Source organism: Neolamprologus multifasciatus, chromosome 4 (genome assembly GCF_963576455.1).
Source record: "Neolamprologus multifasciatus chromosome 4, fNeoMul1.2, whole genome shotgun sequence".
NCBI lineage: Eukaryota > Metazoa > Chordata > Actinopteri > Cichliformes > Cichlidae > Neolamprologus > Neolamprologus multifasciatus.
Window position 1 is genome coordinate 3,923,864 of NC_140442.1, and position 13,278 is coordinate 3,937,141.

Below are 13,278 nucleotides of genomic sequence, written 5' to 3' on the forward strand. Positions count from 1 at the left end.
GTCCCACCATTGAAATTTAAGCTAAAATTAATTTAGATTTTGCTTCAAAATAACTGTTCAATTAAGAGCCCAGAGGTGTTTCAAGATGATTGATTTATTTAACCCAGTGATTTTATTTCAAAGAAGCCAACCTATATATATATATATATATATATATATATATATATATATATATATGTATATGTATATATATATGTATATGTATATGTATATATATATATATATATATATATATATATATATATATATATGTATATGTATATATATATATATATGTATATGTATATATATATATATATGTATATGTATATATATATATATATGTATATGTATATATATATATATATGTATATGTATATATATATATGTATGTATATATATATATATATATATATATATATATGTATGTATATATATAGCTGTGTGTTTCTTCACAGTCATAAATTTCATGACCACGAAACATCCCTAACTATTTTGATCATAAGCATGAACCCAAATATGAAAATATTTCTGTATCTTATTTCCAAGCATTCTGTTAAAGCTCAATAACATCATTCATGTAAAAGCTGTTTGTAAATGTATCTGTTAATTTGAGTCAAGTAAGTACAAACATTTCCAAAGTGTGGCGTAAATTATAGAGCAGTAAAATGTGGAATATATATATATATATATATATATATATATATATATATATATATATATATATATATAGAGAGAGAGAGAGAGAGAGAGAGAGAGAGAGATATTGATATAATTTTAAGTTCTCTGTGAGGTTTAGTCAGTATGGTATGGAAGCTGGTTTCTTCTTCTTGAAAAAAAAAACCCTGCCACTCTTAAGTTACAAATTTCAGGTTAGTTTCTTGAAATGTCAACTTATTCAGAAATAATTTGAAATTTTGAGCTTTTTGCAAGTTTGTTATTTGTAGAATTTATTTATAAATATACATTTATAACAAATTTATTTTCAGTGGCAGTAGTGAATGTAATTATTACACTTCAAACCATGACTCATACAGTAAATGACACATTTCATGATGAATGAATAATGAGTACTTAGTTCATATTTTAATAATATTTCATAGTTAATACTTTGATTATAGTTTAAACACAATAAAAATTCCATTGTTGCCATAATAAGTACTAAATTATGTGGTCATTTTCAGGAAATTCTTTCTAAGATCATGTGAAAATTCCAAACCTGTAAAATAACATTTGTCCATAGTCTTACATCTGATCTCGGTGCCAACAATAATATGTCAACAAGCCTTTTTTTAAAAAAACAAACAAACAAACAAAAACAACAACCTACAACAATAGGTCCACAAATTCAGCAACAGATGCAAAATCTCTTCAATACATCACTTTCTGATAGAAACGCTATGAAAACTAAAGAAGAAGTGAACATTTATAAATATGAGTAAGCGCTATAAGTCCTGTAACTCCTGATTGTTGAGTTTTAAGGAAACTCTGTTTATTAAAATGAAGAAAATCAATATTTTACACACAAATCTGAGTATAAGACAAAACACTAATCCACAGGCTGGATTTACCCACTCAGAGGCAAACATTTGTTGTTGGACCCCTGTTGGCCCCCACTCTGTGTGGCAGCTTCATGATTCATGAAAATCATATCGCTGATTTTCCCACAATTCAATTAAACCAACAGCAACAGGTAATGTGATGTGGATTAAACCTGGGACTGTTGCGCCATGCGCACGAACATCAAATGATCATTAAAATATCTTTGACTTCCACTGATTTGTTAAAAACCTCATGTCATGTGTCCCATCATCCCGGTGCTGAGGCAGTATCTACATCTCAGCGGCGATGGCGGCATTCTTCACCCCTGCACCAATCACAGCAAAGAACACATTTGGGAAAAAGGACCTGGCGTAAATGGCCATCTTAGGGAGCGAGGGAGCAATCACCACCTCTTTCCTCTTATTGTTTAAAGTCTTCACAATCTCCGCGGCGGCTTCATCAGGAGAAACGCCGAGGGGCTTCTTAGTGTACAACACTGCAGTGAGCCGACAGGAAGAGGAAATAACACTCAGCATTTTCAACAATAAAAGAAGTGTTTGAACATCTGTCTTGCCTCCTCTGAGTTTACTCACACGACCACAGGGATTTGGAGGTGGCTGGGGCTCCAGACGCAGAGCAGCTGATGAAGTTGTGGCTGATGGTGCTGACGGAGATGCCGTACTCCTCCACCTCCGCTCTCAGGCAGTCAAAGAAGGCCTGAACAGCGTGTTTAGAGGCTGCGTCTAAGATACAGAGTGAAACCTGTCATCATCTTCTCTGAGGAAACAGCAGGAATAATCTAAACTTTTTTTCTAATCTAATCTAAACTCTGTACTGAAATTTTAAAATGTCTACATTCAAATTTTCAAATATCGTCTTTGAAGGAGTCTGAAAACTTTGATAATGGATTGTTTTAAGTCATTTTTAATATATATATTAAAAAAGTACAAATCTAAATACTTGCTGCTTAATGCTAAGTGTTAATGGTAAGTCAATGTTAGCGTTAGGCTAACATTAGTTATTTAAAATGAACTTTCTTTATACCAATTTGAATTTTTTTCAATAATATAATATTTTTTTCAATAATATAATATTTTTCAAATATATATATTTTTTTAGTAAATTAAATATTTTTTTCATATTTTTTTGTGTTTATGTGCAATATTGAGAAAACCCATTGGCAGAAAAATAGAGAAAATAACACATCACCATTTCTTGCATTTAGCTACTAAGAATATTATTAATTCTGCTGTTACCAAATATCAAAGAAATGAGTAATTAGAACTGTTGATTCTTGTCAAAAATCTCGAGTTTGCTTTGTAACTGATCAGAAACAAAATACAGACTGAACTAACTTTTCTGTTGTTTCCACAGAAACAGTTTAAGCAGTTTTACAACAGATTACCTCAACATACAGCAAATGAGTTCACCATAAACTAAAAGCAGTTTTTATAATACGAACATTATGCAGACTGAAGTTATCTGAAGTTTCATGAAAAAGGGAATTTAAAAACTCACAGGTACTGCGAAAAGGCACAGCTAGTCTCCCTTGGATGCTGTTAACCAGCAGCAGGTGACCACTTCTCCTGGAGATCATGGAGGCCAGCACGCCTGAAAGAGAAATTCAGCCTTCATCATCTCACCCTTAAAAGGTCAAAGTTAAACATGTTCCCATCATCTACCTTTAGCCAGAGTGACGGGCCCAAAGTAGTTGTTGTCCATCAGCAGTTTGTCCACCTCCAGAGACACAGTCTGTGCTGGAGCTTTCACCTTCATGCTGCTGTTAAAGATAATAATATCCAGGCACCCATAACAGTCCAGGATCTCTGCGATCGCCTCAGGCATGCTGTCCGTATCTCCAAAATCCAGCAGCACCAACTTAGGAGGAAATGTCTGAAGAGGAGAAACAGCATAGAAGAGGAGGTCTGCATGGCAGCAAAGTGCCGTATGGTGACCAGTGTTGGGGAGTAACGGAATACATGTACCGCCGTTACGTATTTAAAATACAAAATATGAGTAACTGTATTGCGTTACAGTTACCGTTTAAAAAGGTGGTATTTAGAATACAGTTACTTTGTTGAAATAAATGGATTACACGGCGGTACTTTCCTGTTTCATATTGTGGCGGGTCAGGCCTGTTTGGGTTTTGTTTGACAGCTACGTTGTTGTTCCAGGCGGCAGCGTTACGGTTGCCATGGTTACAGGGTGGCTCTCTCTCTGCGTGTTTCCTGGGTGAGAGAGGTCTTTTTGTTGTTGTTGTTGTGCTAAGCTAATAGGCAGAATGCTACAGGTATAGCTCTAAAGAATGTAGCGTCATAGGCAGTGTAGTCCGTGCTGCAGGGAGAATGGACTGCCATACCCGTTATGTGTCTGTGAGCGAGGGAGGGAGAAAAAGGAAAAGTACGAGCTGTCATCGAGCAAAAACGGGAGCTGGAAGCATGTAAATATAATAATAACCACTGCAGCCAAGAAGAGAGCCTGACGAGCCCAGTTGTAAGTAAGCTGTTAAGACTCGACTGTACACCGTGTTCGTGTTTTCCTCCAAAAACAATAAGTTCTGTTGGAGCAGCCTTTCAACTCCTCTCTCTGTCTCTCGCTAGCAAAGTGACCCAGACAACAAAGTAAAGCTAGTTTTCGGCTACAAGCCCCACACGAACCCACCGTATTAGCCAGAGGTCCCTTTACTACGATTCGGAGCCGCGGACCTTCAGTAACAGTAATAAATCACAGCAATAGTACATTCATGTAGTTGTAAACAGCATGATAATATATTAAGTAATCCAAAGTATTCAGAATACGTTACTCTCTTTGAGTAACGTAACGCAATACGTTACAGAATACATTTTGGGGCATGTATTCTGTATTCTGTAATGAATACATTTTAAAAGTAACCTTCCCAACACTGATGGTGACTACATCTCATTTACTTTCACTTGTAATGTAGTACTTGTGATTTGAGCAATTGAAATATGTTTATTATTATTAGTAATAGCAGTAATAATAGCTAACATGCTGAAAAAGACAGAATTTACATAAATGTGCAGAGACAGAAATAATATAATTAATTGTTTGGGTTTCATACACGAAAGTCTTTAGAAGAACAAATGTGGAAGGTTTTGAGCTTTTCTTGACGGGCGTGGCGCTACGGTGAATTTCAGTGTAGCATCATGTGTGACATTTGCACGGTGGGCTCTGCGTGACCTGCAGCAACATTAGTGGCTGTTCTATAAAGCCAAATAGTGGTCACAGGAAGTGATGTGACGGGCAGAACAACAGCCAATAGGAGTGGAGGTAAATTTATATTCGAGTCTTCTTAATTCCTGTTGTGTAAGTGGAAGAATTTTTTTTCTTATTGACAAAATGCACTGATGTGTTGGCTTCATGTTATCATTCTTTACGCTAAGAATATCATGTCAGGATTTTGTGCCTGATTTGTGGTTTTAATTTTGGGATTTTTGTGTGGTGATGTTTTGAGATTTGTATTCTTATAAGTTATTTCCTGGTTGGTTTCTTTATGTTTGTATCCACATGTTTGAGTTTTGTTCTCTTCTTGGTTGTGGTTTTGTTTTTATGTAATTACTTGAGTTTCTGTTCCTGCCTCCCCTGTACCCCAGTGATTTGTTTATTCCCTGTTTTACTTCCTGTTTTTTTTTTGGTAGTCTTTGTGCCGTCTGTCTTTAGTTTTACTGTCTTACCTTGATTGTTTCCACCTGTTTCCACCTGTATTCAGTCTTTGGTCGTGTCCAAATTCATGGGCTGCATCCTCCTGAGGACCTTCGCGGTCTACGTGGGCCGGGTCCTCAGAAGGTCGGGTAGGCCGGAAGTAAACGGCTGAGGAAATTGGACGGTCTAGCCTTCTGATTAGCGTCACCGCTGTCTCGGTGGAGTTTAATAAACTCAGCCGTCTGCTCCTTGCTATCTAAAATATAACAGGACACTGGCGTAAATTCTCGACCGTCTCACACTTCTGTTTAATCAGTTTTCTGTTTGACGTTTATTCAGCTGTGTGAAAATCCCGGAGGAACCCACCCGGGGGATTAATAAAGTTTTATTTTATCTAATCTAATAACTTTAATCTCAGCCAAACCGATTTACTCACGAACAAACAAAACTTGTGGGGATAGGTTAATTGGATAACCCAAATTGTCACTAGGTGTGAATGTGCGAATGAATGTGAGTGCGAATGGTTGTCTGTCCCTGTGTGTTGGCCCTGCAACAGACTGGCGACCTGTCCAGGGTGTACCCCGCCTCTCGCCCTATGACAGCTGGGATAGGCTCCAGCGCCCCCCGCGACCCTGAAAAGGATAAGCGGAAGCGAATGGATGGATGGATGGACAAACAAAACACTGAAAAAAGCCCAACAATAACATTTTTAGGTTGTCTAAGTGACTTATATATTACGTTTAACCTGAGTAGCGAAACTCCGCGGTGATCTGAAAATGATGTGCCGTTCTCGACGGCTTCAGTGACCCTCGAGCTCCCGGCTTGTTATCGAGCTGGTGGGTAGCAGATGCTCCGAAAACGTCGAAGCACTTTTGCAAATATGCGATATCTTGATAAACCGAGCAGATATTTGACGTTTACACAGCTACTTTCTCGCCTGAAAATATGTTAAAAGTTTATTTTGTGACCCAGAAAGATTAGTAAGAGTAATTTTAAAACTTAGTAGCGGCCGCCATTGTTGGAAACAGGAGTTTGGCTGGGCCGCGCTATGAATTCTGGGATATGGTAGGCCACAAAGGACACACCCGACCCATCCTTCAAATTCGGGAAAAAGGAGGACGCATTTGTCGGCTGCATTCGGAGGAGTCTATGAATTTGGACAGCCTTCGGCGCGTCGCTGTGACGTAATCGGTCTACAAATGTGGCCTCAGGAGGAAGCAGCCCATGAATTTGGACACGACCTTTGTATATTCATAACTGTTGTCTTCACTGTCTACTCTACCTCTTTTTTCCCAGTAAATTCTTAGTGTTTTCCTAGTTTTCCTGATGCTATAGTTATCTATGATATTCAGTTCAGTTTCTGTTTCAATTTTATTTTTATAGCACATTTAAAAGTCTCAGGTACATCAAAGTGCTTCACAGACGAGCCGCATTTGCGGAGTTACAGCAGTAAAGGAGCAGGAAAATACAATTATCAGCAAAAGAAAATACAGTTATAAGATGGTGACGTGGCAACAAGCATGAACCGGGGAAAAGTTAAAAACTAAGTTGTTTGGAAGGCAAGCTTAAACAGGTGGGTTTTTAAACGTGATTTAAAGGATTGGATGGATTCCGACGCACGGACATCAGTCGGCAAACTGTTCCAGAGTTTTGGTGCGGCAAAAGCAAAAGGAAGTTTAGAAACCGGTCTATAGTTTGAAAGGACATTAGGATCAAGATTACTTTTCTTGATAACAGGTTGAACGACTGCATGTTTGAAAGCAGCAGGGACGCAGCCTGATAAGAGGGATGAATTCATTAGAAGTGAGATGCAGGGTCCTGTAGTGTTCAGGGCATTTTTGATAATGCGAGAGGGAAGCACATCGTGACGAGAGTTAGAGCTTTTCAATTGGCCCATTAAGGGTCAGAAAAGATACAGGTTCAAACTGTTCTAGGACCGTTGAGGGTTCATATTATCTATGAAGCTTTGATAAAAGAGCTTGAAGCTCATGAAACATCAAGTCTTCATGCACATCTATCGCTTCACTTTGATCTTTTCAGTCAAACCCTTAATTAGGATCCGATTAAGGTGATTATATGAAAAACGGGGCGTCTCATACTCAGAAGCTCTCTGGCTTTGTTGCATTCAAACATTTAAGTCATTATTTCACACTGCAAACTCTGATTATACTGAACAGCAAAAACTCTGAAATTACTCTTTTATGTGGAGCGTAGTAATTCTGAAAAGGTGGTTCAAGTTAATTCAAAAAATGTTTCATCAACTTAAAAGGGAAGAAAATGTAAGTTTTCACTTCTTCATTTTTTTAATTACTTTGACATTTACAATCCACCAAAGACCCAAAGAGCAGCTCCACCAGCAAAAAATGCAGCCTGGTAATAAATGCCAGTGAAAAAGAAGCTTTACTGCACATTATTAGTGATTACATCTTTTACAGTGTACTGATTCAAGACCCACCTTTTTAATTTAGCTTTTACTTAACGTTTATTTATTTTATGCTTATTTATTCTATCCTGTTATTCTATTTATATTATTAATTTAGGTTTCACCTAATATTTATTGATTTTATTCTTATTCATTTTTTATCTTCTTACTCTATTTATATTTATATTGTATCCCATTCTTATTTATTTCATTTTTTTATTCTGTATATACTCTTGTTAGGTCATATCTCCAGTGTTTCCTCGGAGGGGGCCCTCTGCATCGGGGCTGTGATCGACCGTGGCTGCTGGGGCTCTGTGGGCTTCTTTGCCTCCCTCCTGCTGTGTGCCCAGCCTGGATGCTGCGGTCTGTGACCGGCTCCAGGTGCAGACGGCCCCCCGTGATAGTGTTTCCTCACCTGGATCATGTGTGCCCAGCCCAATTTTACTCTTTAAGTGTGTGTGTGTGTGTGTGTGCGTGGGGGGTGGTGGGTGGTGGGGGGGATGTATCCATGATCGTTCATGTTAATGAGAGTGTGGGGAGTGAGTTGGAGGGCGGGGTGGGCTGCTTTAACCATGTAAAGCACTTTGTGCTACATCTTTGTATGAAAAGTGCTTTATAAATAAAGATTGATTGATTGATTGATTGATTGATTGATTGATTGATTGATTGATATATTGCCCAAAGGATTTTTCTCGTCTGACATCCCATTGTTAATCCACAGAGTTAACTAAGATGTTGGGCCAGTCTTTGCAACCATAACAGCTTCAGCTCTTCTGGGACGGCGTTCCACAAGGTTTAGAATTGTTTCTGGGAATTTTTGACCATTCTTCAAGAAGCCCATTTGTGAAGTCAGACACTGATGTTGGACGGGAAGGCTTGCGTCACAGGCTACACTGTAATTCATCTCACAGGTGTTCTGTCAGGTTGAGGTCAGGACTGTGCCAGTCAAGTTCTCCCACACCAAACTTGCTCATCCATTTCACAAGTCAACACAGACTTGTGGACAGGTGCCCAGCCATGTTGGAACTGGAAGGGGCCATCCCCAAACTGTTTACACAAAGTTGGGATCACTCTACATGCCTTGGTTTTTTACACCTGTGGTCATGAAAGTGATTGGAACACCTGAATTCAATGATTTGGATGGGTGAGTGAATACTTTTGGCATTATAGTGTACTTCACTGAGTACTTTGTCAACGGTCCTTCGGTCTACGAGCTGTTATCATCTCTAATTTTAGTGCTTTTAGACTTACCACTGTTGGATCCGAAGAATTTGCCAAATCATCAGCGAGTTCTTCGAGTTTCTCCCAGTTTTTCCCGCAGAGGATCAGCCTCGCGCCTCCTTTGTGAAACACACCTGCACACTCTTCACACAACATACAGAACTGCTAAGAAACCAAGTTCAGTTTAAAGATCCTGTGAAAAGGTTCACCTAAAATTACCAAAGTGTTTGTGTGTGTGTGTTACCTTTTCCAAGCCCAGATAAAGCATCAGTTATAACCACCACCTTGTTGCGTACAGACGTTTTGGACAACAGTCCCATGATTACACCGTAGAGGTAGAAAAATCCAGCTGTTAGCAGGACCACGCAGGGCACCAGGAGCACAGTGGTGGTCCACGTCGAGTCCATCTCCTGAAAAATGTTTTCGTTGTAACATGTAGGAATGAAATTAAAGGATGATTCTTTCTAGATATTTGATATATGTCAAAAGTTTGACATATATCAGGAAACACAGACACACCTCTAACACAGCGTGGGAAACTGTTAGTCTAGACTAAAATCAGTCCTCTAATGACCTCGGTTTGCAGTCAGTACAATTACCAAAGTGTAAAAATGTCATTCTGCCTTTTTGTCAGGTTTTTGTTCTGCGTCTAAGCAACAACAATAAGACTCCAGCTGCTGTGTGAGCTGTACAGGTGCTGGTTGGTGCTCGTTTACAGCCACAAATGTTCTTGAAATCGTGGTTAGGCACAAAAAGCATGTTTCAAGTCTGAAACATGGATTTATGTTTTAAATTGAATATTATTTGAATTTTACTGATGCAGATGAGATGGGATGGAAGTGAGTCGATACATGCGTTTCATACCCAGAAGCTCTCCGGCTCTGTTACATTGGAATCCATCTCACCCTTTACAACCTTTTTTAAGTCTAACTATGTGTTCTTATGACTCTGAAACAAAAACAGAGAAGACTTTTTAAACCACGTTCTTACACCAGTAATCAAAATAAAGACAAATGAGAGATCATTAATGTCTTTCTTCTGGATGTACAAACAGTATACTTGGATATTTTAATATTTATACACAAGTTCTCATCAACCACTTGATATCAAGTCCAGCTTTTCATACTATTATTTAAAGTCTTTAAACAAATTTGCCTTATGAATCGTAGGGTTAGAGTTAGGCATTAGGAAATGATGCCAGATCCCTGGATGGGTTACCATATGTGTGATACGCTCAGTGGCTAACCACTAGCCAGTGACCGTCTGACAGTTGGACCTGCTCCTCCTCATCACATCCACTTTTTTTTAAACCAAGATGGCAACGGAGAAAATGCTCATCTCGAGGCTTAAAAACACGACCTCAGAAACCAGTGGATGACGTCACTCTAGGTACATCCATCATCAGTGTTGGGGAGTAACGGAATACATGTACCGCCGTTATGTATTTAAGATACAAAATATGAGTAACTGTATTCCGTTACAGTTACCGTTTAAAAAGGTGGTATTTAGAATACAGTTACTTTGTTGAAATAAATGGATTACACGGCGGTACTTCCCTGTTTCATATTGTCGCGGGTCAGGACTGTTTGGGTTTTGTTTGACAGCTACGTTCTGTTGTTGCAGGCGGCAGCGTTACGGTTGCCATGGTTACAGGGTGACGCTCTCTCTGTGCCTGTTTCCTGGGTGAGAGAGCGCCTGTTGTTGTTGTGCTAAGCTAATAGGCAGAATGCTACATGCATAGCTCTAAAGAATGTAGCATCATGGGCAGTGTAGTCCGTGCTGCAGGGAGAATGGACTGCCATACATGTTATGTGTCTGTGAGCGAGGGAGGGAGAAAAAGGAAAAGTACGAGCTGTCATCGAGCAAAAACGGGAGCTGGAAGCATGTAAATATAATAATAACCACTGCAGCCAAGAAGAGAGCCTGACGAGCCCAGTTGTAAGTAAGCTATTAAGACTCGACTGTACACCGTGTTCGTGTTTTCCTCCAAAAACAATAAGTTCTGTTGGAGCAGCCTTTCAACGCCTCTCTCTGTCTCTGCTAGCAAAGTTGACCCAGACAACAAAGTAAAGCTAGTTTTCAGCTGCGAGCCCGACACAGAACCCACCGTATTAGCCAGAGGTCCCTTTACTACGGTTCGGAGCCGCGAACCTTCAGTAACAGTAATAAATCACAGCAATAGTACATTCATGTAGTTGTAAACAGCATGATAATATATTAAGTAATCCAAAGTATTCAGAATACGTTACTCTCATTGAGTAACGTAACGCAATACGTTACAGAATACATTTTGGGGCATGTATTCTGTATTCTGTAATGGAATACATTTTAAAAGTAACCTTCCCAACACTGTCCATCACTTATACTGTTTATGTAGCGCAAAAGATAAAAATGGCAACAAAAAGATACAAAAAGTTACTACAAAGAGAGAGGGAAAAAAACAAGCCTGCAATAAGAGACAAAAATGACAGTAAACACTAGAACACAAAACACACAAAAAAATCACAACAGGGGAAAACTAAGAAAGAAAAAACTGCAAAGCAAATGCACAAATAAGCAATAAAAAGACAAAGTTGCAGGAAAAGAGAAAAATAACAAAGGAACAGATATTTATCCACAAAAAGCAACTGCAAAATGAAAAAATATAACAACAGAGAGACACAAAATTAGTTTAAACAAAGAGAAAAAAATGACGAGATGAAACACAATCACAAATATAAAAAAGCAAACAGACACAAGAAAAAAAAAGTTGTAAAAAGAGACAAAATGACAACAGGTCCAGTGTGAGTCTGGATTCCTCTGTACTCAGTCTTTGGTGACTGAAATTGAAAGTACGACAAATACACAAAAAACAGCAACAAAAAGACACAAAATGACTTCAGTGTAAAGTTACTTGGTGTTTAGTCCACTGGCCACCTCATACCACCGTTAACTCTACACATTTCTCATCTGGCAGTGAAGACAGACACTCGCATGTTGTATCCAACCAGGAATTTGAGGATAACCTTTCAGTTAAGGCTCACCATGCCAAGCACTGGCTGTTTGTCCAAGAAGAGTTTTCTAAAAATACACTTCACTAAAAATAGATGCTGTGGCCCTCACAAAGGCTCACTGTCACCCCGGACTCGCCAGGTTATTCCAAAACAAAGTCGTGAAATAACGGAGCACTTCTCAGTCCCTCTGGCTTCTGAGTCTGCGGTCAAATTTTACATTAAAGCAAAGTTTCTCCACCGTTCTCACGGGGTCTCTGCACTTCGCATAACTCACAGCTAGATTATAATGAGCAGCTCATTTCTGAGTGGCTGAGCCACCCAACCTCGACATTTGCAAGGAATTGAATTAGCAGCCACCGCTTACCGCTTCCTGGGCCTCTGCAGGTAGTCGAGTTTAATTCCCCTCCTGAGGAGCTGTAGCTGCTCTGCTCAGCACAGCTCCTGTGACATGACAGCAGCCCAACCGGCCAGGCATTGCAATACTTTAGGATTTGAGCTCTTTTAATAGCAGCACAGCTGAGTCAGTTATTTTCCATGTATGTTGTCAACATGGTATGTTTAGAATGACAGGTGGGGAGGAGATGGGGCTCCTACTGGCTGCAGGAGGCTGCCCCTCTTCTGTGATCCATAAATAATTACCCATTGCTGCATAAAACCTCGCACATACTGTAAGTATTTCTAAGCATCCCGAGGTCTGTGGTTCTTATCTTGCAGGTTGCATTTTACCTGAAATAAGGGATTCAAATTCAATTTTACTATAACTTACGCTGAAGCTGGGATCAAGAGCCCCAGGTGTGTTATATTGGGAAATATATTGGGAAATAAAGACAACTACTACAGCCTCTACTGCTGTAGTAGTTGTGTTATGTAAAGGCAAAATCATCAATCTTTGATGTTGTTTATCACATTTTATCTAATACCTGAACCTGAAAGCTTGTGGGAAACATTAGTAAAACAGGTGCAAATATAAAAAACATTTGATCTTGTAGTTTATGTGTCAACTCAACCTCAACTTCTGATATGAAAACCTACAAATCCCCAATTAATTTTGTGTTAGTGTTTTTAAACTAAGGTCAGCGGGTGGACCAGATATGAATTGGCCTATGTGTCTTTAGTATGACACAAGCTCTAACAGAGATGAAATCTGATAACCTGATGTGCTATTTTAAAGATACTGAGTCAAGTTTTGAACCACAATCCTGGTGCTAACAGGACTTTAAAAGCAGCAGACCACCGGGTGGACTCAATAACTTGGCAACTGTGGGGATGAAGAACCCAGCTGCCTGGACTGGATGTGGGGTAAGGGGAAACAAAATCCACACTATAGAAGAAAGAAGCCAAATGTTAATGACCTGCATTAATGGCATTAATATTTCAGGACCAAAGCAGGGGCCATAGATATTTGTCCACCCAAAAGAGAACATGAAGATAAGAAATTACTTAATATTTCCTTCAAAT

General features: G+C 39.0%; 1 protein-coding gene across 4 annotated transcripts; it reads right to left on the reverse strand.

Moving 5' to 3' along the window:
- Positions 1–912: 912 nt before the first annotated feature.
- LOC146519501 (dehydrogenase/reductase SDR family member 7C-B-like) lies at positions 913–12,312 on the reverse strand. 4 transcript variants are annotated; one of them, XM_085157461.1, is made up of 8 exons: positions 12,185–12,294; positions 9,692–9,775; positions 9,072–9,237; positions 8,858–8,970; positions 3,204–3,414; positions 3,040–3,132; positions 2,115–2,264; positions 913–2,017 (listed from the first exon to the last, which is right to left on the reverse strand). In XM_085157461.1, the coding sequence occupies exons 2-8, from the start codon at positions 9,725–9,727 to the stop codon at positions 1,812–1,814; spliced, it is 975 nt and encodes a 324-aa protein (XP_085013587.1). In that variant the 5' UTR covers positions 9,728–9,775; positions 12,185–12,294; the 3' UTR covers positions 913–1,811. The 4 variants fall into 4 exon arrangements, with proteins under 4 accessions (XP_085013587.1, XP_085013589.1, XP_085013588.1 ...); XM_085157463.1 differs by lacking the exon at positions 9,692–9,775 and having other exon boundaries at positions 12,185–12,312; XM_085157462.1 differs by lacking the exon at positions 9,692–9,775 and having other exon boundaries at positions 11,851–12,292.
- Between the last annotated feature and the right edge of the window lie 966 nt (positions 12,313–13,278).